This window comes from Hemicordylus capensis, chromosome 2 (assembly GCF_027244095.1).
Source record: "Hemicordylus capensis ecotype Gifberg chromosome 2, rHemCap1.1.pri, whole genome shotgun sequence".
NCBI lineage: Eukaryota > Metazoa > Chordata > Lepidosauria > Squamata > Cordylidae > Hemicordylus > Hemicordylus capensis.
In genome coordinates, this window is record NC_069658.1 from 156,876,244 (window position 1) to 156,902,834 (window position 26,591).

A 26,591-nucleotide genomic window follows, 5' to 3' on the forward strand; every position below is an offset into this window, starting at 1 on the left:
GCCAAAAACTCCATGTTGTAGGTTTGCTTGGTCTTTATTTTGATTTATATTTAAAATGGCTGTCCATTCCCCACTTGCGTTGCTGGAGTAGATGAAACCTTGACCTTTTCCTTACCCCAGGGTTGTTTTTCTGGCTGGTGTTCATCCCTGCCCCACCCCCCCTAAGTTCTGGTTTGTGTTTGCCCTGATTGGCTAATCCAGGGCGCTCTCCAGATTACACTCTGAAATTATGCAGGGATTGCGGTGTCACAACACAGGAAGTATGGAAGCACACTGAACAGATCAGACATTGTTTTAGGGTTTAATCTGGAAAGCGCCCTCAGGAGGTGGGCAGAGTTCCAGGGATTCAAAGGGGAGGTTGGAACAGTTTAGGGAGCAGGAGAGCAGTTGGAGGAGCTGAATCGCAAAGAAGAGCTGAAGATCACACAGAGGAGCTGGATTGCTCTTGGAGCAGCTGGAGGAACAGATAGCAGCAGAACCAGACAAGGCAGCGCTGAGCAGAGAGAGAGAGAGCCAGGCTTGCAGGGAAGCCAAGTGGGCTGACGAAGAGCTGCTGGTGAGGTGCCTCTTAGGGCCAGCGTGGAGTGTCCGATAATTGCTGGATGGGCTTATCTCATTTTCTTCTTCTTCTTCTTCTTTGCTCTTATGGTTGTTAAACATTGCAAAAGCTACGTTCAAATTGGTATTTTTCCCTCTCAAGTAAAGATTTCACCTCTTGATTAAATTCTGGTGTTGTCTCTGTCTGTGTTCTCCACCCCAGGCTTAAATGCCACACCACCCTGCCTAGATTGAGTGAGAGACGGAAGGCTGATGGGCTGCCAAGTGGAGACAGCCAGGAAACATAAGGAATTCCACTTGGGGTCAGCAGCAGTAAAGCTGGTCAGATCATGGGGCTGGTTGAGACCAGACCGTGACAATCTCTCTCATAATCTCATCTATTTAACCTAACTAGCCTTTGCCTGCTGCTGCTTCTACAATTATACTGGATTCTCTGGATAAACCAGAGTGCAGCAAAATCCCCTCTAAAGCTTCCCTGAGAATTACTTGCCGCTTTCTGTAACAATTCTCTCTTTCAAAAACGGAAGACCAGAATGGGCGAGGTCTATTGGTATAAAATAGCACATGGTTTCCATAGATGGTGTGTGTCTGCCATCAGGGAGCATTTATGGCTCTAGTCTGGAGAGTGCCTTCAATAGGTGGAAAGGAAAAACACATCCACTCACTCATTTCATTCCACCATTAGTGGAGATGGTTTTGTCTCTATGGCAATTACTACTGACTAATAACTTACTCCAGAGCAAGTGCACATAATGACATTCGTACCTGTAAGCCTAAATTTAATACCACAATTAGTGAAGAAGCTCTTGAAAGTTAGTTGGGTGGTAGAGCACACATTTTCATGTGCGAGGTAGCTTCAGACTTCAGTGTCTCCAATTCTGCACTCTCTCCAGGCCCATAAAAGTACGGAGGCACCTTCAGATGTGATATTGTGCATATTTTTCAGTGTTGAGAGCCAGTGTGGTGTAGGTCTTAGGGTTTTGGACTAGGAATAGGGAGACAAAGTTTAAATTCCTGTGCAGCTGTGAAATTCAGTGGGTGTACCTTCCAGGCTCGTTGTGAGGACAGACATAACATGTACTCTGCTCTGGGATCCTTGGAGGAAAGCCGGAGGTGGGGGTGGGGGAATAAAAGTAAAAACATTTGCCCATCTTATCCATCTAATGTTGTATACCTACAATAGCCCTGTAAGATAGTTTAGTATATTGCCAGTTGGGGGAGCCATGGCTAGTGGACAATGGGCTGCCAAAGGTCTGCTTCATGACTGAGTGGAGATTGGAACCAAGCAGTGTTCCCTAGAAGAGGGATTCCCAGATGTTGTTGACTACAACTCCCAGAATCCCCAAGCAAAAGCCATTGCAGCTGAGGATTCTGGGAGCTGTCAACATCTGGAAATCTCTCTTAGAGGGAACACTGCAGCCAAGGGTTTTTAGCTTGTGGTTGGAACCACGACGCTGCACCAATTCTTCTGCTTGGGTCCTGATTAGTACCTGGATCATCTGAGAAGCCCATACATGTTGCTCCAAGCTCTGAAGAGGTGGTCTGTTTTGGTATTCATTCAAGACTGAAAGAAGACGCCACGTAGCAAGCATAGGATGAAAGAAGTCCTGTGGAATGTGCAGGGCTTTGGGGAGTAGTGAGGGCGAAGGGAGGCAGGCCAAAGCTTAGGCTCGAGTTGAAGTGATTCCATCAAACAGGGCCAAAGTAAATTGGATTGCTCCCCTGAAGCATCAAACTGAATTGAGAACACATCTGAAGCACCAAGGTGATCCCCAAATCAAATCAGTGCTGATTTATTTGGCCCTGCTATCTAGCCCAGCATCCTGTTGCCCACCATGACCAACCAGAAGTCTACAAGCAGGAGGGAGAGGCTATATGCTATCTCTAGGCTCAGTAGGGTGCTGAATGCCAGTTGTGGGGAGAAACAGTGGAAGAAGGGAGGTATGCCTTCAAGACCAATATCCACGGATAGATGTGTCCTCCATGAATTTGTCTAATCCTGTTTTAACGCCATCTAAACTAGAGACCATCAATACACCTTGTGGCAGCAAATTCCAAAGACTGATTAAGTGCTGCTGTGTGCATGAATACAGGGAAACCTCGCTATCTGCAGATCCAACACCCATGCTTTCGTGTCTCTGCTGTCAAGTGATTGACAGCCGACCTCGGCTTACGCAGGGAAAACAGGTGAAGAACGGGTTTATTTTGCATGTCCAGGGTGGCTGGAAATGATCCCCAAAGTCATTTCCGGCTGCCATTTTGGGAGTAGGAGCCATTTTGTGGCTCTTTTTAAAAAAGAAGACAAATGGCCAATTTGGGACTAGCGGAGGGTGGGGGTGGCGGTTTTCCTGGAAGGCTGGAGACTTTGATAGGGCACTTACTTTTGCTATTTCCCCTCATTTCCTGCCATTTTTGCCCTTTCCCCAGCCTCCAGGAACCTAAGCCCCGGATTCCCATTGCCGCAATACGCCGCTATCTGTGGATAATGGGGTTCACCTGTAAGTCCTTTTGTCTGTCCTAAATCGTATGCCAATCAGTTTCATGGAATGACTCCTGTTCCATTTTTTCAAAGTCCAGCAGATGGAAGTCATTAGAATAATGTTTAAAAGAATACCATTGCTCCTGTGCAGCAGGCCTTTTAAAATTGGAATCAAAATCTGGGGTCTCTTCATTCTCAGCAGACCAGACCTCACTGGGTAATGGAATGACATCTCTTCTTTGGAGGTGCACAAAAACAGCTGCTGTGCAGCCAGCTCAGGATCCAATACCCTTGAAGTAGATGGTTTTGCATTTCACTGAGGAGGACCCAGCTTTGCTAAAAGCAGGCCAAGAAGTCCTGCACAGAGAGGAGGATTGGGGGAATGTAGCTTCTCTGGCAACCAGTGGGTGGGACAGCAAGAATGATAACAGATTGCACGCAATATCGTCAGACAGAAACCAGCTTCAAAAGGTGGAAGGCAATTCAGCAATCAAGAGAAACTCCAAAAGCCAGAAGGAAACCAGAGATGTGAAGGGGGAAATCCATGGCTTGCCAGGGGGACAACTTTCATGAAATTCCAGTTCAGCAAGCAAAACAAATAGGAATGAAAAGGAGTGTCTACCCAGTGTGTGAGAAAAGCTTGAATCGCACACCAGACTTTAATGCCCATTGGAGAATGCACACAAGAGGCAGTATAAATGCATGGAATGTGAACATTTTAATTATTTTAATTATCAATCAATGTGTACACACAGAAAAGCCATATAAATGTCTGGAATGTGGAAAGAGCTTTTCTGATCAATCATATCTTCTTAAACAGCAAAGAATCTGCACATGGAGAAAACTGGATCAATGCTTTTTAAATTTTGTATTATACACTACATTTATAGACCACCCCATCCAAAGGCTCTGGGTGGTGCACAACCAATTTAAAAAGACATAAAACACCATCTAAAACACAGTACTTAAAACAATATAAAAACAATTCAAAAGCATTTAAAATCAATTAAAACACGCCCAAACAATTTAAAAACCTTGGAAGACCAGGCCAAACAAGTTTGCAGGGCCCTCTTAAAGGCCAACAGCGAGCCTAAATTGTGGCTATCTGCTGGGAGTGCATTCCATAGGCCAGGAGCAGCTGCAGAGAAGGCCCGGTTCTGAGTCGCCACCAGACGTACCGGTGGCAACAGGAGATGGAACTTTCCAGATGACCTCATCGTGAGATAGGGATCATACAGAAGAAAGCACTCTCTAATGTAACCCAGACCCAAGCCCTTCAGGGCTTTAAAGGTAATAACTGGCACTTTGTATTTTGCCTGGAAACATATCAGCAACCAGTGCAACTCTTTAAAAACAGGCATAATCTGGTCTCTCCAGGTTACCCCAGAGACCAGTCTGGCTGCCGCATTTTGAACTAACTGAATTTTTCGTACGAGTGTAAGAGATTTTTGACTCCCCCAAAACTCCTGCAACCAGGAATAAATGAGGGCTCCAAAAATCCCCACATTCATAGACGTGGGTCCTTTCTGATGGTACTGGCTGCCAAGAATCCCAAGACCCAAGAAGACACGAGGAGAAGTGAAGAGATTATATTTAATCAAAACAGATTTATTTTCTTACCAATATTTAGATGAATCACAGCATACAGCATGCAGTAAAATTATTTCTCTCACACAAAGCAGTCACAAAACTAACAGCCTAGAGACACTGACAGATCCGCCAGACCCTTGCGGTCACAATATACTATACCCCAAGGGAACCTCGACTTGTTCCTCTTTTTGCTAGATGCTTGGTGCCGTCAAATTGATTGATCGGATCAACTTCCTGCTTTCCTCCTCCTGTGTGCCGTGCCTGAGCCACCCTCCCTGAGGGAGAGAGACCCTTTTTTCTATCCTCAAATTAGGGTTTTAAGTATCCTCTCCTTTCCCACCTACGCATCTAATAGTGATTGGATGAAGAAGGGGTCTTGACCATTCATGACCCTCGGCTAACCTGTTCCATTTGACATTTAATATCATTGTCTAGGGGAGATGTGGAAAAGGAACAAGGCGTGGGCCAAGTGACCCCCCCTTCAAATGGAACACCGAGCCTTGGCGTACTTTCGATCTGAGGTACTGAAAAATGAGGAAGTGTGCCTGAGCCGACAGGCCGATTTTCTCCAGTTTTAGACAGAAGCTCTAGATGGGGGCTGCTCTTGACAGCATGGAAAATTTGCTGGAACAGGGGAACTTGGCGTTCACTCACGGGTTCATGCCAAGATCAAGGCCTAAACTGTGTCGAGCAAACAGACTCAAGTTAAGCATCTATCTAATACAATATGGCTAACCTATCTATGCGCTAATTCAATATAAAATTGACCGGATTGGGCCTTACACTAGGTACATCACTGTTTTGAGATCATTCTCTTCAAGGAATGGACGCAGCTGTCGAATCAGCCCAAGTTGATGGACAGCACTCCTGGCCATAGCCTCCGCCTGAGATACCAGGATGAGGCCTGGATCCAAGAGCACTCCCAAGCTGCATACCTGTCCTTTCTAGGGGAGGGTAACCCCATCCAGCACAGGAAGATCTAACTCATCTCTCAGATTCCAATCCCCCACAATGAGCACCTCCATCTTGCTTGGATTCAGCTTCAATTTGTTATCTCTCACCCACCCCATTACTGCCCATAGGCAGCCATTTAGGGAGTTAATGCCATTTCCTGATGATGATGACGATGACGACGACTGATAAGGAGAAATAGATTTGGGTGTCATCAGCATACTGATAACACCCTGCACCAAATCTCCTGAAGACCTCACCCAGCAGTTTCATGTAGATGTTAGAAAGCATAGGTGACAGAATGAAGCCCTGAGGGGCTCCATACAATACTTCCCATTTCAAAGAGCAACCACCACCAAGCTCCACCATCTGGAATGGCAGGAGCAAAACCACTGCAAAGCAGTGCCCTCTATCGCCAACTCCTACAGGCAATCCAGAAAGAAGGGGGAGGGCAGGAGAGGGTGGGGCAGGGGGAGAGGGGCAGGGGGAGAGGGGGAGGGCAGGAGAGGGGAGCAGGGGGGAGAGGGATGGAGGGCAGGAGAGGGTGGGGCAGGGGGGAGAGGGGAAGGGCAGGAGGGAGGGTAGGATGAGGAGGGAGGAGGGCAGAAGGGAGGGCAGGAGAGGTTGGAGCAGGGAGGAGAGTGGGGCAGGAGAGAAGAGCAGGGGGAGGGGAGGGAGGGCAGGAGAGACTTTGGCAGGAGAGACTGGGGCAGGAGGGGGAGAGGGGGTGGGAGGGGAGGGAGGGCAGGAGAGACTGGGCCAGGAGGAGGAGAGAGGGGTGGGAGGGCAGGGGAGATGGGTGGGAGGGGGACGGAGGACAAGAGAGAGTGGGAGGGAGGGAGGGAGGGCAGGAGGGTGAGTGAGAGGGGTGGGAGGGGGAGGCAGGGGGCAAGAGAGTGGTGTGAGAGGGAGGGGCAAGAGAGTGGGGCAGGAGGGAGGGGAGGGGTAGGAGGGAGGGGAGGAGGCAAGAGTGTGGGACATAGGGGGGAGGGAGAGGGAGAGTGGGGCAGGAGGGAGGGAGGAACAGCCAGCCCCAAAGAGCACACAGATGCTCTGTGCGGGTTGGCTAGTTTCCTTGATTTCCTGACAATGAGCTCCTTTCCCTGCCTCACAGGGGCTGAGGAGCCACTGGCAGGACTACATCCTCTGGCCGCCCAAGTGTTCCTTGAGCCCCTGATGTTAGCCAGTGGCTAACATTCATTGCTTCTTTTCAGCTGATATGTTTATATAGAGATGGAGATGCTGCATTGCTAACATTGAAGCCCTGGGTGCAAAGATTGTAGGGAACACAGCAAGTTTTGCAATTTCACTTCTCCTTATTGCATCTGTAAGTTTTGGAAACTTAGCTTCGATTCCTCTGATTAATATATGGTGATTGATTGATTAAGTGCCATCAAGTCAGTGTCGACTCTTAGTGATGACATAGATAGTTCTCTCCAGGATGATCTGTCTTCAACTTGGCCTTTAAGGTCTCTCAGTGGTGCATTCTGTTGGAAGTTAAGGACTTTGCACTGTCTCTTGTCTCAGACAGTGGAGGATAGACTAGTGAGTCAGAGGACTAGAGGGTCAAGACATTGGTCATCCCTTCTCTACTGCTCTGACACTATTCCTTTGGATATGTAGATTGCTAATCTCAGGGACTAGCTTCCTCTCTCTCTCTCTCTCTCTCTCTCTCTCTCTCTCTCTCCCCTAACAGCCCTTCTACCTTGCAACATGGCAAGCCTCTCTCCCTGCACCATGTGTGCAGAGAAGATGCAGAATCCATCTGCATCCAGATAGATAGATAGATTAGAGATCCTAACTCCTCACTTTCCTATCTAGAATAGAGTTCCTTAATAAATGCCTTATATATTGATTTGAAACTATGAATTGGCTCCAAGTTACTTTACTCTCAGCATACACGCATGCCTAACTAAATTCCGCTGTGCTGTGCCTCTGTGCACTCTGCTATAATGAGAAAGGGATTCTCTCACCACAGAGAATTTCCAACACATTCATTGCTGTTGTCATCGAGTCCATCCGCCTTGCTGCTAGTCGTCCTCTTCTCTTTCCTTCAACTTTCCCCAGCATTATGTACTTCTCCAGGGAGCTGGGTCTTTGCACAATGTGTCCAAAGTATGATAGTTTGAGCCTGGTCATTTGTGCCTCGAGTGGAAATTCTGGATTGATTGATTCTATGATCCATGTGTTTGTTTTCCTGGCTGTCCATGGTATCCTCAAAAGTCTTCTCCAGCACCAAAGTTCAAAAGCGTCAATGCTTTTTCTGTCTTGCTTCTTCAAAGTCCAGCTTTCACATCCATAGAGTGTCACGGGAAAAACCACGGTCCGAACAATTCTAATCTTTGTAGGTGTAGACACGTCATGGCATCTAAATATCCTTTCCAAGGGCTTCATTGCAACCCTACCAAGTGCTAGTCTGCGGCATATTTCTTGACTGCTGGATCCTTTACTGTTGACGGTCGATCCTAAAAGGCAGAAGCTATCTACCACTTCAATGTCTTCATTGTCAATTCTGAGGTTGGTTGCTGTACCTGTTGTCATTAGTTTAGTCTTCTTTACATTTAGTTGCAGTCCCATTTTTTTCACTGTGCTCCTTGACTTCCATTACTAGAGCTTGCAGATCATTCTCAGCTATCAGGGTGGTGTCATCAGCGTAGTGCAGGTTATTGATGTTTCTTCCTCCAACTTTAAAACAGATTGGTCTCTGGGGCAACCCGGAGAGACCATATGACGCCTGTTTTGAAACAGCTACACTGGCTGCCGATATGTTTCCGGGCAAAATACAAAGTGCTGGTTATTACCTTTAAAGCCCTGAATGGCTTAGGTCCGAGTTATCTAAGAGAGCGCCTTCTTCTACATGATCCCCACCGCACATTAAGGTCATCTGAGGAGGTCCGTCTGAAGTTGCCGTCTCCAGTTGTCTGGTGGCGACGCAGAGGCGGGCCTTCTCTGTAGCCGCTCCTGGGCTATGGAATGCACTCCCAGCAGAAATTTGTAATTTGAGATCTTTGCTGTCCTTCAAGAGAGCCCTTAAAACCTACCTGTTTGGCCTGGCCTTCCAGAGTTTGAAATGATTAACTGTTTTAAACTGTTTTAAACTGTTGCCCTGATTTTCAGGGCTTTTAGCTGTTTTATTGGTTTTATTGTGTTTTAATAGTTTGATTTTAATTGTTAATTTGTTTTAATTGTTTTTATCATGTTGTGAACTGCCCTGAGCCATTTTGGAAGGGCGGTATATAAATCAATCAAACAAACAAACAAACAACCACACTCATCTTCTTCCAATCCAGCTTCTCTCAGTCGATGCAATCAAAGGCTTTTCTGTAGTCAATAAAGCACATATTGAGTTCTTTCTGGTATTCTTTGGCTTTCTCAGTTATCCAGGGTGCTTCAGCAATGATGTCTCTTGTTCCTCAGCCTTTTCTGAAACCAGCTTGAACATCCAGCATTTCCCTTTCTACGTAGGGCTCTATTCTGCATTGGATGATCCTGAGCATTATTTTGTTAGCATGTGCTATTAAGGATATTGCGCGATGGTCTTCGCAATCTGTTAAGTCTCTTTTCTTTAGTAGGGGTATGTAGACTGACCTCTTCCAATCTGTTGGTCTCTAGGCATCTTAGAGTTCTTAGATCTCCTTGGGGACAGAATCCAGCTGCAGGACTTCCGCGGGTCAGTACTTTTGCATTGATGCCTCCAGCACTGTCTGTCTGAGCAATTTTCAGCCCAGCCCAGAAAAATTAAAGCCTCACCTGGGGGATGGCTAAAAACAGGGGACAGGTCTGAGGAGATAAGGAAGCTAAAGGACAGGCAGCCCGCAGGCAAGGAGGCTGAGGGAAGGGGGCATTGCTGGCAGTGAACTAAGGGCCGAACTACGTGTAGCGGCGTGAGTTTTGGGTGGTATATAAGTATGGTAAATAAATGAATGTGAGAACAAGCATGCGATTAGCCCTTGTGTGCCAGCTGTACAGCAGGGAAGGGCAGTCTGGCCTGGGGCCATGGTGTGTGGGACAGGGCTGAACTCTTTGCCGCTGCCACAGTTCCCATCCAGATCAGGCCCTCCCTAAGGCTGCTCTTCGCCCTGGGAAAGAAGTTCCCATTGGCTTCAGGTGGATGATCTTCACTGGGACTGTAGCGTGAAGGGAAATGGTTACGTATCCCCTTGCTGGACGTCACTGTCCTGATTCTGGGCAGCCTGTCAGATACTGTTTTAACTTTTAAAACAACAACAACAATTGCGGGGCCATACGGCGCATTACATTGACACGCACACAAACATGGCCCTAAAAGCATGGGCTGTGAACTCAGAAATTCTCAGTCATAGCTAAGTTGAGATATGGACTTACTGGTTGGCCTCCTAAGATAGTAGTTTAGATTCATTTAGCTTCCAGTCCCCATCTGCAATATCAAGAGTATTGAATAATAATGCTGATTATAATCCAAACTGTGCTTTGGATCTCAGAGACTGCTCAGGGCTGAATATCACACGCTTCCTCTGCTTGCAAATGCCACCTGCAGTTTGACACAGAAACCGGACAAAGAGCGGTTCTTTTAAAGTTCTGCTTTAATAACAGGAATCTGACGGCGGGTGGTTGTTGTAGGGTCACTGGGAGAAGTTCTTAAAAACGGTCAAAGTGTTATAACAATACTCGTTAAAGTGAAATAACTTGTCCCAAAATCCATCTCCGTTGATCAGGCAAAATAAAAGAAGAAAGGCAGCACAGGAAGATCTTTTATTGTCACAAGCCTACTTGTAGTCACAAGTGGAGCAAACAAAACCATGATCTACGACAGATCATCATTCTCAGAACTCTGCTTGTTTTTTCAGTTAGATTGCTTAAATCTTAAATCGTGAAGCACCAATGTGTGAAGCAGAGAAGTGTGAAAGAACAAGGAGAGAGGAGAGGAGAGCTGGTCTTGTGGTAGCAAGCATGACTTATCCCGTTAGCTAAGCAGGGTCTGCCCTGGTTGCATATGAATGGCAGACTAGAAGTGTGAGCACTGTAAGATATTCCCCTCAGGGGATGGAGGTGCTCTGGGAAGAGCACAAGGTTCCAACTTCCCAGTTCCCTCCCTGGCTTCTTCAAGATAGGGCTGAAAGAGAGATTCCTGCCTGCAACCTTGGAGAAGCCTCTGCCAGTCTGTGAAGACAATACTGAAGCTAGATAGGTCAATGGTCTGACTCAGTATATAGCAGCTTCCTATGTTCCTATGTAGCAAGTGACACAAACCTAAATGGCCCTTCATTCTCAATTGATTTATTAATCATCAGCTTGGAGAACCTCCAGCTCTCAGCAGCTGCAAGATGTGATGGGCTTAGTGCTACCATGTGTGTCCAGGCAGGCACTAGATGGCCTGGTCCAGACCTTTCTGAACTGGAACCTGGACCGGCCTTAGGGGTGGGCAAGGCAACTGGTTGCCCAGGGTGTCAACTTTAAGCAAGTGCAAAGAGCTGAGTTTGCACAAGCTGCACAACTTGGCAACACTGAAAGACCAACCTGAGGGGTGTGTGTGTGTGTGTATGTGTGCGTGTGCATGCCAAAAGCACTCCTCTCTCCTCAAAGGTGCTGTGTATGATAGGGCCAGCCCTACTCAGAGTACTGAGTAGTTAGCTTGTAAATATTTCCAAAAACAAATATGCAACACTCTGCGTGCAGGAGCGTGTATGTGGATGAACTAGGGGGGAAGGAAGAAGTTGGAAGATGCTGCAAGTCATAAGAGTCTAGGTCAGGGCTGCACAACTCAAATGCCCTAGTGGGCCAGAACCATACACAACTTGGCATGCAAGGGCCGAGGTCAATTTTTAGCACATTATTACCTTAAAATAAAAATATCGTTAGTTACTTGTGGACCTATTCCCCCTGTCAACAGACCCATAGTTTTAACCAAGAAATAGTGGCCAGAAAATAGGTCCTGTCCCTGCTCAGTCAGTGGGACCCCTGGAGTGCAAACCGGCCCCCCAAATATGCCAAGTCCTCTCCTCTCCCTAAATTGTCGTTGCTTTCAGGCTGCAATGCTAGGCATGCTTACATGGGAGTAAGCCTCACTGGGTACACCATGGAACATATTTCTGAGAAACCATGCATAGGATGGCGCGATAAGGCAGTTTTCAGCTCCTATGTTGCTGCAGGATACCTGGGGGCCAGTAAAATATTCCCTGCAGGCCGAATCTGGCCCCCGGGCCTTATGTTATGCAAACCAGGTCTGGGTGGCTGCACACACACCTGCCCTCTTGTGCCTTAGCCAGATTGATTTCCAAATGAAAAGGGAGAAGATGTAGACATGCTGCTGACCCAAATGGAACCTCCCCTCCTGGACAATGGCAGAGAAATCTCTGCTGTGAGAAAAACCCATTTTTGGGTTTTTTTGGTCAGTATCCCTGCCCTGCCAGAGCACTACAGACTGGATGTGCAATTCTGTCTTCCCAAGACGTGTCTGGATGGGAATCAAGATATGCCATCCTTGCTTCTCCTTATGCTGTTTAGAACCATATTTCTTTAGGGGCTCCATTTTGTATTGCTATCGCCTTCTTGGCTAAATGCTCTGGAATCTAACATATAGATGAAAACCATAGTCCACTGCCCTCTGCAGCACAGTGGACTATCAAGTTTTCATCTATATCTTAAATGGCTACTTGGATCACATTTTATTTTCCAACTCTGGATTTAGACAGCCATCCCTTTTATTTGCCATTATGAGGGCATGTTATTCTGAATTATGCTCTCCCACAACTTACCTGGGTGCTCAAATGCATTCCCAGTTATACCTCAGAATGAAAGAACTGTTGGGAATTCTCTCTGGTAAGAGATACTCTTCTAATATAGCAGAGTGCACAGAGGCACAACACAGCGGAGTCCGCCCAGGCATGCGTGTATGCTAAGAGTAAAATAACCTGGAGCCAGTTCATCGTTTCAGATCAATATATGGAGCATTTATTAGTGAACTCCATTCTAGATAGTAAAGTGGAGAAATAGTATCTCTACTCTATCTAGATAGCTGGATGCAGATGGATTCTACATCTCTGCATACATAATGCAGGGAGAAAGGAGCTTGCATTGTATGTTGCAAGGAAAAAGAAAGGAAAGAGAAGGAAGAGGAAGTGGCCAGGCAGCAGGCAGGAAGTCAATCCCTGAGAGTAGCAATCTACATACCAAAGGGATAATGTCAGAGCAGTAGAGAAAGGATGACCAATGTCTTGACCTCTCTAGCCCTCTGACCCACTAGTCTGTCCTCCTATGTCATTGAGACATGAGACAGCGCAAAGTCCTTCACTTCCAACAAGAACTTTAATCTTGCAGAAGCATTATGAAGAATTGGTAGACGTGCATTTTACAAAATGTGCCCTCACTTGACTTGTATTTCCATCTCTGAATAAAGTGCTTCTTTTCACTCTTCCCTTCTTTTTCTCCTCTTCCCCCGCTCTGCCTCGCCCCCCCCCCACCTTTCCTGAAATATGTGGGACTGATCTGCTCAGATTCCGAGGTGGCTTGGATGTTACGAGAGGTCAGACAGGAACAGAGTCTGTCTACACCAATTTCCGGGGCAAGGAGATCATGTTCCATGTCTCTACAAAGCTACCCTTCACAGAGGGAGATGCCCAGCAGGTACCTGATGATTCGTGGCGCTTAGGGAGGTGCAAACTGTGGGCGGGGTGGAAGAGAGAGTGATGTATGAGCATCTAGACTGGTAGCGACATATAAATATTTTAGTGTTGATGGAGCATGCTGGGATTGGGCTTTAGAATGGATTCTGGTTTGCAACTGAGATGGGAGGCCGGTGGGGTTAAGTAGGCCATGTTGGGCTATTTGCTGTTTGGAAGAATAACTCCCTCTCTTGTGTGCTTCCTTCCAGCTTCAGCGGAAGCGCCACATTGGGAACGATATTGTGGCCATTGTCTTCCAGGATGAAAATACTCCCTTTGTCCCTGACATGATTGCCTCCAATTTCCTGCATGCCTATGTGGTAGTGCAGCTTCATCACCATGCCCTTGGGGAGACTCTCTACAAGGTAAAAGGCACACCTGGGAGCCATAAACACTTTAAAAAGTAGCACCTGCTGCATCTCTGAACTTTTTCCGTTGCCTTCGCTCCTTGCTCCTGGCCACTAGGCCTGTGTAAATATTTGGCTCCAAGTAGCCAAAGTCAGATAATCCTCCGGGCCAAAGTCAAAGAACCCTTCCGAAGTGACTATCCCCATTGCCCACCTGCTCACAATGTTGTGCTGTTCCCCGCAGTGGTGGAGACCCTTAAAGATGCCGCTGGATGCTCTGGCAAACTCCAGTGGCATCTGGGAAGGCACGCAGGGAGCACTGGAAAGTGAGGAGTCCATGGGAAAGCGCGGGAAGGATTCCACTTCCCAGACATTGCTGCAGCTCACCAGGGCACCTACTGGCCACGTTGGGGCTCTTCTGCTGTATTAGCAGCAGGGAGCGGCAGTCATCTGCCTGTATAACAGGGTCTTAATCTAAGCTGCACTTTGTCCCTCAAGAGGCAGGGATCAGATTGCTTTGTCATTGCTTAAAAGATGTGGAAGTGAAGCCTTTCGTGCTCACTGGTTCTGTGTATTTTGTTGAGAATGGCCAGTGTATCATGTGTGTGCCATTCTCCACCAATGCACAGCGTGCTGCTTGTTGTCCTCTGCTATCCTTAAATAAGTACCGAATTGACTTCTGTGATCACACTGGTAACGCTGACTCTGATTGGTGATAATGTGACCCATTCTTGTTTGGGGACAAGAACCTGGATAATGGCAGGCCGGTTAGTTTCTTAGTGCTGCAGAAGCACCCAGCACAAATCCTGGAAGGAACAAGAGTGGGAGGCTGAGGTTGCCGAGGTGTTTTGCCACTCTGGTCTGCGATCTCTTCGGAAAAGCTAAGGAGGCTGTTCACACGAGCAGCCTGGATAGAGCTGCTTGTGTGGAGCACCGGCGGTCAGAGCCGATCTTGGCGCTGCCCTGCCGGGTAGCCGAATTTCTGTCCTGGGGCTATTCTCGGGGTAGACTGGTACCCTGGTCATGTGTCTGCTGGGGCTGGCTGGGGTGGAAATGCCCCCAATGCGCCTGGCTCCTTGCGCAATGCATTGAGGGGTTTCTGGAGGCCAGGCTGTGTTCCCCAGGCCTCCAGATGGCTGTGCTGCCATGAGGAGCATGGCATTTATGGGCCTGTGAGTCGTGCAGTCCCGGAAACAGTAAAGATCATCTGGGGAAAAGGTCAGATCGATCCTGCCTCCCCCCGACCGCACCCTCCCTGCCCTGCTCACAGGTTGTGAGAATGACCTGAAGGAGTTCCCTGGTGAAGAGAAATGCAGCTGATCTGATCTCTTTAGAGTTATCAAGGCATTTTTAGAGCACTGCCTAGTAAACCACAAATAAGCCATCTTATATTATTATTATTTCTCTGTGTAAACCGCTTTGGAAACTTTTGTTGAAAAGTGGTATATAAGTATCACACATGCCATGATGTAAGCAACTTAGTCCGGTTTCATTGGTTGCTGACTCCCACTACAGTCCAGGAGCAGGCAGCACAGGTTTTTGGGGTGCATGGTCCTGGAAGCAGGACCCCAGCCCTTGCCTGTCATGACACAGAAATGCCACGATAGCCTCAGGCAAAGTGCCTCATTGTGAGCGGGAGGATTTGCATGGAACTTGTTGCAAGTGTGAATGGGATCAAGGCTGGAGGATTTCATACCCTGTTTTGTACAATGCTGGGGGAGTCCACAAGAAGAACCTTTGCAGCAGCCGCAGTTGTCAACTAAAGTGTTGTGTCCTGGAGCTGGGCACATCCACAGCCTTTGGGCACATCCAAGTTTGTAACTTGTCACATCACCTTGCAGCCACCTAATGGCGCAGCAGGGAAGTAACGTGTCTAGGGAGCACGAGGTTGCTGTTTTGAATCCCCACTGGCATGTTTCCAAGAGTAGTATGGGAAACACCTGTATTGGGCAGCAGAGAAATAGGAAGGTGCTGAAAGGCATCATCTCACACTGCGCGGGAGATGGCAATGGCCAACCCCTCCTGTATTCTCCCCAAGACAACCACAGGGCTCTGTGGTCTCCTGGAGTCGACACGGACTCGACGGCACCACCTGACTTTCCTTGACATCCCCTGGGCAGTTTCCATCTTGCTTTCCCAGGCTTTGATGGAGCTGCCCCTGCCCAGGACTGGAGAAATGCTTGTGGGGCTTCCTTCCACTGGCCGAAGATATGAGGACAAAGGTCTGTGGGGACCGAGTTCCTTCTCTCCAGATGCTTCTGGGCAGACTCTGCGAGTAATCTTTACTTCAGCAAGAAAGAGAGGTTTCTAGTCCCTCCCGGTAGTTGTAGATATTCCTCTATATTCCAAGCTTCTTTTTCATCTGAAAAGAGAAGCCTGGTAAGAGGAAGTCAAAAGCATCCTTGAAGAAGAGAGATGATTTTTTCATACTTACAAGCCCCTCATGGCAGTTGCAGCTTCTCCTGCAGAAAGCTCCTGTTCCAGCCATAAGCAATGGCAGCTAAATCAAGCCTCCATGGGCAGAGACAGTATTCTTCAGAAGACCAACTGCTGAATACCAAATACCACAGAACTATCACCTTAAAGGGGTGCGGGGTGGGGGGACACCTAATATCATTCTCTCTGCCCTTAAGTTTTTTGGTTTTTTAAAAAAGACTGAGCCTCCGGCTGTTACCGGCAGTGATTAACCAATTGCACACAGACAGGCAGGTGGGGAAACAGCCCTCCCTTCTGGTTTGTCCCCAGCATTTGGTATTCAGCAGCATACTGCCTCTGCCCATGGAGGCTTGATCTAGCTGTCAGTACTGTTGGTGGAACAGACAGGAGGAGCTTTGAGTGGGGAGAGAGAAGTGGATGGAGGTGTGGGAGTGGCTTGTAGCACCTCCACATTTTGGAGGCCCCAGCTGCCCTTGGCACAGGGAGGCACACAATGGTTTTGCAAGACCAACACCAAAAAATTAGGAACTAGATCAGTGGTTCCCAACCTGGGTCCCTCCAGATGTTGCTGAACTAAACTCCCAGCATGGGCGTAGCTGGGAATGATGGGAGTTGTAGTTCAGCAACATCTGGAAGAACCCAGGCTGGGAACCACGGATCTAGATTAAAGGGAGGGAGGGGGAGCATCAGTGGGAGGAGGGATGCTGTTCTTACAAGCGTGTTCTGGTCTGCTCCTCCTTCTCTCGCTACCTCTCCTGCTAGTCCTGCTGCTCCACCTGGACTTGAGAGCGCTGTGAGCCAGACTGCAATGCAAGGGTGATGGAGCTGAGGGAGCTAACTGAGCCAGGAAAAGAATCAAGTAGGGAGTAACCTAATGGTCCAGTGGGGAAGTAACTTGCCTAGGGAGCAAGAGGTTGTTGGGTTGAATCCCTGCTGGTATATTTCCCAGATAATGGGAAACTCCTATACTGGGCAGCAGCGATATAGGAAGATGCTGAAAGGGATCATCTCATACTGCGCGGGAGAAGGCAATGGTAAACCCCTCCTGTATTCTACCAAAGAAAACCGCAGGGCTCTGTGGTTGCCAAGAGTCGACACTGACTCGATGGCACAACTTTACTTTAAGAGGAGATAGCAGCCAAGTCTTCTAAATAGCAGCATGGGGGAAGAAGAAATCGGCTCCATTGTTTTGGCAGGAAGCAGCCTACCTGCTAGTCATGATGAGGTCAGATGCCACTACCGTCTGAGTGCCTTGCCTCGGGGATGGGATCACATATCTGTTATTCTTGATGATTTCTGGAGTGTAAAAGGCAGGAGCTTGAAATAAATGAGAATATTGGACAGGAAATGATGTAATGCCCTGAAGCATGCAACTCCTGCTTTTTCATGATGGTTGGCAATCATTTGGCACTCCCCCAAAAGGTGCAGAGTTTCAGGGGCAGCACTAAAGGGTTTAATTTCCTTTGGATGAAAAAGAACACAGGAGACTTCTCTTGTCTTGGTAGTAATTGCTTCATTTACAAAAATGCAAGCAGAGTATTATGAAAGCAAACAAATGTTCTTATAGCAACAGCAGATCCAGTAACCCTCAGCCAGAACCTTAGAGAGAGCCTGTGTGTCCCAAAATGCTTCAGCCAATTTATCGTCCTGTTTCTCCTGGGCGCTTTCCAAACTAGCTGCTCAACAGCAGCAAAATGCCTCTGTTCAGCAAGTTGTATTTGGAATGTAAACAGCAGGGAGAGCAGTCTTGCAGAAATTAACAACCTGAAAAAACAGCAACTTTCTTGAACCAGATATGCGACGTCATAGCACTATATCGCAGTGATTAAATTCAAAACAAGTCACTGGAAATGTGAACGGCAGGCACCCTCCTGTCCGCATAGGGACTGCCGTGTCACAACGCAGGAAGTGTGGAAGCACACTTCAGAGATACGCCGTGACCCCGTTGCAGGGTCTAATCTGGAAAGTGCCCGGGATTCAAACTGTAAACTGGTTCCAAATTGTTTTCTCTGTGCCCTGGCAACAGTTAGAAGGTATCGCCTTTCCAATTCTGATGGCTATTGCATTCCATGGACTGGAGAGAGACTTACAGATGGAACATTAAACATCCTTCTGCTGTTTAGATCCCCGACTCCTTGGTTAGACACAATAATAATTATCCCTCTCTCACTGCACTAGAATGAGGGGTCATCCCATGAAACTGAATGCTGATAAATTTAGGACCAACAAAAGGAGGTACTTTTTTTACACAGCACATAATTAATCTATGGAATCCTCTGCCATGGGACGTGGTGATGGCCACTAGCTTAGATGGCTTTAAAAGGGGCTTAGATAAATCCAGGGAGGTGAGGGCTATCGACGGCTACTGGTCTGAGCGCTATAAGCCACCTCTAGCCTCAGAGGCGAAATGCCTCTAAATACCAGTTGCAGGGGAGCCACAGAAGGAGAAAGGGCATGCCTTCATCTCTTGCCTGTGGACCTCTCAGAGGCATTTGGTGGGCCAAACAGGATGCTGGACTAGATAGGGGCCTTGGGCTTGATCCAGCAGGGCTGTTCTTATGTTCTTATTTGGATAGACACATACACAGTAATCAAGATGACCAAACTTACAGCAAGACTTGTAGCCCAGTCACCCAATGGCTATGTTTCCCACAATGTTATAATCATCCCGAAAACAGTGATGTAGGAAGGAATGCAGATACTTTGCAATAGAAAAGCCAAAAAATGTCCTATCCTAAGGAAACCCATCCTATGCAATATGTGTACATTACAAAGGTGAAGTATGTATTCCCGTATTCTGCACAATTTTGTTCTGATTTTGCTAGAAGCACTGAGCCATGCAAGGCATTGGAGCCCCCTTTCCTAGCCCACGAGCATTCTACTGACAACTCTGCCCCCGTTCCCTCTACCTAGCCTGGCTTTGGGTATCTCATGAGTAGGCATTGCCTGCTTGACTGATCTGGCCAGCTCTAAGGCTCTGAAACCTGCTTTTCTGTTCACAGAGATGATCAGGATGCTGAATTCCTGCCAGTACCAGATCTTAGCAGCTTGTCTGTACTTGCACAGAATTGTGGCGCTCTGAGTAGGCCCTCCTACTGCAGGTGTGTCCATAGCACATATCTAGACCAGGGCCAGACAACTTCCTGCCCTCCAGCTGCTGTTGGACTACAATTCCCATCATCCCTAGCCACAGTGGCCAGTAGTCAGGGATGATGAGAGTTGTACTCCAACAGCTGGAAGGCTGCAGCCCTAATCTAGAGAGTACATTTTAAACCCCTCAACAAGCTCCATCAGACCCTGTGGTACTTCTGCAGGAGATGCTGATATTTCCGCTTAGCTCTAGCTAGGGAAAGGGATCAGGCAAGAATCAATGAGGCAATCTGCATTACTGGCTTTTCACTAAGAAAATGAGGATGGGAAGCAGCTCAGGGCAAAGGGTCTGTTTCTATGATGGACTCTTTCCCTGCCTCTGATCTGGAGAGAAAAAAAAGCATAATCAATACCCTCATTCAGGGTATCAATTGTTGGGATGCACCACTGTAGAGTGTGGGGAATGCGGGGGCACTGAATCTAGTGGCAGACCATATCAACGCCACTGACTTAAATGGGTTTGATATTCATTTCCCCAGGGAACCCTTAGAAATGTCATTGTTTCCCCCCTGGAGTGAGAATGGAACCTGTCCAGTGCATGAGATTATTGATCCTGTAACATGTGAAATGTCTATATGAGGAAAGAGGCACCTCTTCCCAATGGCACCAAATTAGTTCCCGAGCTGGCCACCCTGTTTAGCGAAACTCAGGGCTGACAAAAACCAAGGAGGCTGGCCACAAGCTCTTCGTGACATCTGCTCTTGTGATATAGGTGCTGCCGTCGACAGCACATCCTGTAACCTGCCGCTGTTTAGTGTTCTCCGTCTTGGGGCTTTTTGCAATATAGACACATCCTGAATTCTTCTCTCCTTTGTAGAAGATCTGTCCCACTCAGGTCTGGTGCTTATTGATGGCCCATATGTATAATCACTGACTCTGCTTTCTGCTTGTGCTGTACATGATAGTCCATGGCTAAAGTTTCAGTCCTAAGGGCATTTTCACTCGAAAGCAGATTCCATTCAAAGCAAGGAGACTGAACCACAAATGTGCTTAGAACTGGGGTACAAGCAGGAAAGGGCTCTAGAGCTGGTAAGATTCTGGACTGCATGACTTCTGTGGCAGGTGAACTTTTGAATGACTTTTCACTTAACAAAACAGAACCACCTCCCTCTATCTAGTATACTAGAGTCACAGGGCAAGGGTTGTGCTGAACTTTACTTTTACTGCCCTATATCCTATAAGTGCGCATGCATGGTTCGGGTTTTGTTTTGTTTGCTGTGGGGTGGGCCGCATTCAGACATGCAATCCTCCACCTGCAGTTTAAAGTGGCATAATTCTGCCACATCAGTTCTGTCACCTTATTTTGCATGGTGTGGGCCTGGTTTCCACAACCAGCAGAATATAGAATCCTGAGATGACAGAGTTGCCTGTTTCTCAACACCCCTGGAGGTACGCAAAACACAGGCAGGGGTATGGGACGAGGAGAGCGGGGAAGAAGCTCAAGAAGGAGGGTAGAGAGGAGAGGGCCCAGTTGCCTTTGCTGCTCAGTCTTTGCTGCTGTTTTTTGCCTAGAATTAGTCTCGCTTTCTCACAGCCTTATACACACAACCCTTCTTCCATCATATGGCACCCGTTATTGTGAATATAAAATCAACTGGAAAATTGAGGTTCTACTTAAATTTCTCAGAAGGTAGGGGTTCTCTCTACTTAGAAGGCTGAAAGACTTGGGCCTGTATAACTTGAGGCTGCAAGATGCGATTTTTGAATCCTCCTTCACCTTAAACAAACTTTCTGCAAGTAAAAAGCACTCTCTGCTACACTGCGCATTCAACAATGTGATTGCTCCATCTGCAGCCCACTTCCTCATTCTGCTTTATGTGCAGACCAGGTCATGTAGAACGATTCTGAGGGGCCTGGGCATTTTTCACACAGGGCTTTTAAAGCCCTGTAGCTGAACGCACATCTCCTCCGGAATGGAGGGTGTGCGTTCACATATCGGGCAGATTTATCCCGAAGTCCCTACAAGCTATCAGGGAGCACTTCACACACAATTCGGGGTTTTCACTGTGTATTAGAGCGTAGCCCAATTTATATCCCAGGTTAAAAAATCCACTTTTTGTATCAGTTTTTTGGAACAACTTGGAGTTTGCAGTCAAGCTTGCTGTGTGAAGGATGCCCTGGGAAGTCATCACCTTTTTGACTCTAGATGGAAAACCTTGATTCTATTTTTGATGGAATATCTTCATTACAGTAATGAGAGCCTACTCTCTCAACTGGTGCTGGTGGCTCTAGATAGCAGTGGAAGATGTTGGGTTTTTGGAGAATTGGAATTATGTTGGTGAGTATCTCTTATTTGCAGGAGACTGAGAACAAAGACTTTGGCAACACTGCTAAGGATGATCTGGATTAGATCAGTCCAAGTAGCTTCTGTCCAAGGAGGTTCAGAAAGCAGTACCTTCTCTGCCTGAGTCTTGGCGATGTAACCTTAGTTCCCTCGGCGATGTAACCTTAGTCTTGGCGATGTAACCTTAGAGTCTTGGCGATGTAACCTTAGTTCCCTCGGCCTCCCTCCCCACTACCCTCCGCTGTCTTGTGGTGCTCTTCATGATGTCCTTCTGTGTGTCTGTGAACCTGTCTGTGTCTGTCTCCCTGTTGCCCTCTCTCCAGCGGGTGATCCGGGGCCGTAGCCAGAGCCTGGATACCATGGGGATAGCCATGAGGAAGCAGCAGCAGCCGCCGCCATCCACTCCGCCCAGCCGCCCGGCTACTGCTGGTCTTGCTCTCAACCAGAGTGTCGCCGAGGGCCCCCAGGCCATTGCTGCGGTAAGGTATTGGGGAGGTGGGGGTCACAGTGTGGAGAGTACCAGGTCTTCAGTGTCCCCTCCCCTCATTCCCCTGGACCTGCTACTCTGTTGACATTATCAGCTCTTGGTTGCTCCATGTTTGCGTTAAGTGCAGCAGGGTTCATCTCTGTGTTCATTTCCCCATCTTATTTCCCCTCTGTCTGGACCCGAATCATTTATGTGCTGATTCTGACTTTGACACACAACTTGAGGAATGGGGAATGCTTCACTTCTATGGGGTTGAATATTGTAAACTTTAGAGACCCCTCCCTCCTTGAGCATGGCGAGCAAGGACTCTCTCGGCTGCTTGGGAACCTTTTGGGGCATTGATTCTTCACATTCAATCTATCCAAAGTAATTCTTTCCCTAAATGCAGATGTAGGAATTTAGTTTAATATATTTATTGAAGTTAATTTTCCATCTCAGCCTTGCCTGACCAGACCTTGGCTGTTGGGTTGGAATTGTCCACTGCTTCAGGAATGGAATACAAACTCAAGAAATCAAGTTTAAAAGTTTATTTCTATCTTATCAACTTCAAAACAGCAATTGCAAATGTAGATTAGACAACCATAAAAATCGCAAACATAATTCAGACAGACAGTACACCCAGAGTCAATTGACCGTTGCCTGTGGTAGGTTACAGTGGACAGTACTTGTATACTCCACCCACTTTCAGAAAATCCTCCTTTCTGTAGGAAACAGAATCCATTTTAGTCTGTGATAGGCTATTACAAATAGATATTCGTCTACCTTAAGTGGTGCAGTGGGGAAATGCTTGACTAACAAGCCGAAGGTTGCTGGTTCGAATCTCCACTATATCAGGCAGCAGCGATATAGGAAAAATGCTGAAAGGCATCATCTCATACTGCGTGGGAGGTGGCAATGGTAAACCTCTTCTGTATTCTACCAAAGAAAACCACAGGGCTCTGTGGGCGCCAGGAGTCGAAATTGACTTGACGGCACATTTTACCTTTATTCAACATTACAATATATCCTCTCCCAACATGAATCAAGCACCCTCTATATTTTTGTGCTGACAACCAATTGTTTTTGCTGATAGGTCTGTCATTCTTTCTCCCATTTACGCCCTGTAACTACTAGTAGCACATCGATATCAATGGCTTTGCTTAATTCCCCTTTTCCTACAGCCAAGATATCCTATGCTTAAAGCTTATGAAGGGCTACCCATGCTAACTAATGATGCTTGCTGTAGGCTTGGTGGTTCTGAATATATATTGACGATTGATTAAGCCCCCATATATATCTTACATAGTAAAGTGAAATTTTGAAACTCATTTGGAGGCTTGCGCTTGGGCAAAACCCCCCTACCAAACCTAATATCTGAAGAATTTTGAGAGAAGTAAGAGTTTTGATAATGTTTCTAGAATTTTAGGGCTATCTGTTCTTACATGGGCCCCTGCATAAAACATATAGCTCAGAATATTTAGTGCTGCTGAGTAAGAAATGACACCCGGAATCCAGGTAGACAAAATACCTGCATTAAAAATGTAATGTCAGTGCTTCATCAGGTTGTGGGTATAGCTGCCTTTCAGCAGCATTAAATTGTCCTGTTAAGAGTCCAGAATTGGTAAAGAAGTCTCCCATGCAATGAGCAAACTTGAGAAGAATAGGGATGTTTGCTGCCACCCCCAATCTCCCCCCACCCCACTCCCTTCAGTGCTGACGTGTTGAGGCCACCCCCAGACCTGGAGTTGACCTTGGCCACCGTATTTCTTGAAAGTGAAATTTTCTGGGAGAAACTGTCTGAGGAGTTCTGAGGGAAGTAAACATTTCTATAAGAGTAGCAAAATTTCTCAGGGTTTTCCCCACTTACAGCAGGCAATTTGCTGAGGATATTGTATCTGCAATGGGTATTGTTTGCATAGCAGGGCCAGTCTGTTCAATGACTCACTGACTGCTGAGTGTGATGAAGTGGTGTCTGTCTAGAAGCTAGACTAGCTGGAGATGCTACATTGGCAGCTGTTCTTTCACTTGGCATTCATGTAACTGTTGCTTGATCAGATTTGGGCTGAGCTTGTTTGGGATGGCTTCTAATGAGACAAGTGAGCATTTCCTCTCTTGCACAGGCAAGGCTTTGGAAGGACAGGAATCCTAACATCTTTTTCAAAAAGCCACAATTGGGTGGGTGGCGTGATTTGGAACAGAACTGCACAAGGGGTCGCCTAACAGTTTGTCCCACCTTGCCACAGCTCTGCTCCAAATCACTCTCTTGGCAGTTGCTTTTTGAAAGAGAAAAAGTCATCTGGAGTTCCAGTTGCAGAACTCCTGCAACACGTCTACTTTGGCCTTGAATTACATGTGAAGAAAAAGCTGTTCTGGAGATAGTCCAGTCAGCTTGAGGCTTTAGTAGCAACCAGAATGTGAAAAGCCTGTCTGTGTGGATTTGTTCTCAGACAGGGCTTAATTTGAGCAAGGCATGGTCCCTGAAGACTCCGAGAACTGTAGTCAAAACCGGTGTTCTGTCACTGAACCATGTCCCTCCCTTTAGTAGTAGAGTGCATGCTGTAGAATACCTTTTCCTTAGGTCGGAGGCTGTGGCTTACAGTTAGTCTTAAGCCATGATACCACTGCCCTCAGGGCTCCAGAACATTCAATCACATCTGACCTCTATGTTGCCGATATCACGTGTGCAAGAAGGGCAGTAGCCAAAGGAGAAATGGCAAGTTGATTTTCTTTTCCTTTCTTTTCTTGCAATGAGATTATAGTACATAAACATGGTCAAGGATGATGATAATAATGCATGTGAATATAATGGGGGGGGAAGGGGTCGGGGAGAAAAAACCCATAAACATAGCTTAAACGTAGTAAGATACAACCAATGCAGGAGAAAAGTGGGGGAGGGGGAGGGGGGATCGCCTTCTTCAAGAATATATATCTTATATTTCAAAGCATAAACAGTTAATTAAAGTTCAGCCAGGTCGCTGAAAATTCTCCTTTACCTTGCCGATGAAGAAAGACCCGTTCAAATGCTGACAGAGAACACATACCAGTAATCCAAAGTAGCAATTCAGGAGTGAATTTGTCCTTCCAGTGTTGTATTATAATCCTTTTGGCAACACCCCAAGTGCAAAGAATCCACAGTTCTTGATATAGTTCTAGATTCTATATGCTGGGGATGTACCCCAACAATATGTGAACATCCTTAAAGGCAATGATAATTGCAATGTCATATTAACTACCGTATTAATTTCAAGCCAAAATGGCACAATAACTGGATAGAACCAAACCATACGCTTAAGTGTACCCTCATACAGATTACACCAACATCTAGCAGTCTGCAGCCATCCTTGATTAACATTGATTTAAGGCAATGGGATGTGCTGCGCCTTTTCTTTTTTCTTATCCTCTGGACCAAACTAGACGATTATAGTAAATGTTCAGGTACTCCACACACACTGGCCCTCACACACCTAGTTCCACCCCCACCTTAGTCTTGCCGAGTAGAACTGTTCCTGCCATTACATCATGACATCCCACGTTCCGCATCCCTGCTTCACTTCATTGGCTTCTGGCTATGGCAGAGAAGGAGACGTGTCTCAGGAAGTTCTCGTGAATTTTAGGCAGGAAGGTGGAGCTTGACACCAGGGTGCCATTTTCAGCCACAACTACACATCTCTCAGAGTGTCCCACTTGGCCCTCTGGGGATCTGTGCATCTACCTTTCTGTGTGTTCTCTTCCCTGGATCTATATCTCCCCTTGTTTGTGCTACTGTCACTCTCCCACCCCCATACTTATGGAGTTCTGACTACTGATGTTTGTTCCATTCTGTCCTTAGTGTGCTCCTCTTTCTCGAGATTCTTCCCTTTCTCCTTTCCTGTTCTGTCAACCCTTGGCCGCTCCCTCATCCTGCTCACCCGGTACCTTGTGAGACTGGACAGGGCTGGATCTGTTGGCACTGAACAGCAGTACAAGGACAGAGCCTGGACTCCAGGCCTCCCCCTAGTCTTCCTCTTCCAGCTCTTGTCTTTGTTTCCTTCCCTTCCTTTCCTCCCTCTAGTCCTTTGCCCTGCCTGGGAGAAGCCCGTCGCGCAACCGGGGCAGCCGCTTCAATGGGAGACGCAGTAGTGCCATTGGCATTGAGAACATCCAAGAGGAGAAGAGGTATGGCTGTGCGAGGGAAAGGGAAGGCTAGAACGGGGGCTGCTGGGCGGGGGGTGATGATGGCAGCTCTCTGGGTTGTGCGAACCTCTTTCTGTGAGAGCTGTTACTAGAATGAGTGGTCATCGGTGCTTACCATTGCAGAGCCCGAAGTGAGGTGACATTTTTTAAACTGAGGGGCTTCATCCTTTTTAGTCATAACCTTCACTCACTGTTGTGAGCTGTGGGCTCTGTCGGCCCCCTCTTTCCCCCAAGAGCTTCAGGCCAACCGGAAGAGGCACCAGCTCCCGATTGCCACTCGCTGGTGACACGTCACCCCTGGGAAACGGGTCTCTCCCCCTTTGTATGCATCTTAATCACTGGGCATTTGGGGGAGGTGATGTGTCCAGTTTTAATTTCTGTAGTCAATTATTTAAAACTTGCATGTGGCACTTTTGTGCAGGTTTTTGCTATTTACATGTTTAGGAGTTCTCTGACTTGGCTAGCTTTTCTGTATATTAAAATGGGGGCGGGGGGAATAGAGCAATAACCGGAGAGA

General features: G+C 47.2%; 1 protein-coding gene across 4 annotated transcripts in view; it reads left to right on the forward strand.

Annotated features, from left to right (window-relative positions):
* Positions 1 to 9,106: 9,106 nt before the first annotated feature.
* The window catches only part of LOC128345377 (rap1 GTPase-activating protein 1-like), a 34,349-nt gene continuing 16,864 nt past the window's right edge, over positions 9,107 to 26,591 (forward strand). For all 4 annotated transcript variants that reach the window (XM_053297245.1, XM_053297246.1, XM_053297247.1 and 1 more), the window contains exons 1-4: positions 9,107 to 9,248; positions 13,051 to 13,180; positions 13,428 to 13,583; positions 25,953 to 26,056. In XM_053297245.1, the coding sequence (XP_053153220.1) occupies positions 13,558 to 13,583; positions 25,953 to 26,056 (130 nt within the window). In that variant the 5' untranslated portion in view covers positions 9,107 to 9,248; positions 13,051 to 13,180; positions 13,428 to 13,557. The remainder of the gene's footprint in view (positions 9,249 to 13,050; positions 13,181 to 13,427; positions 13,584 to 25,952; positions 26,057 to 26,591) is intronic.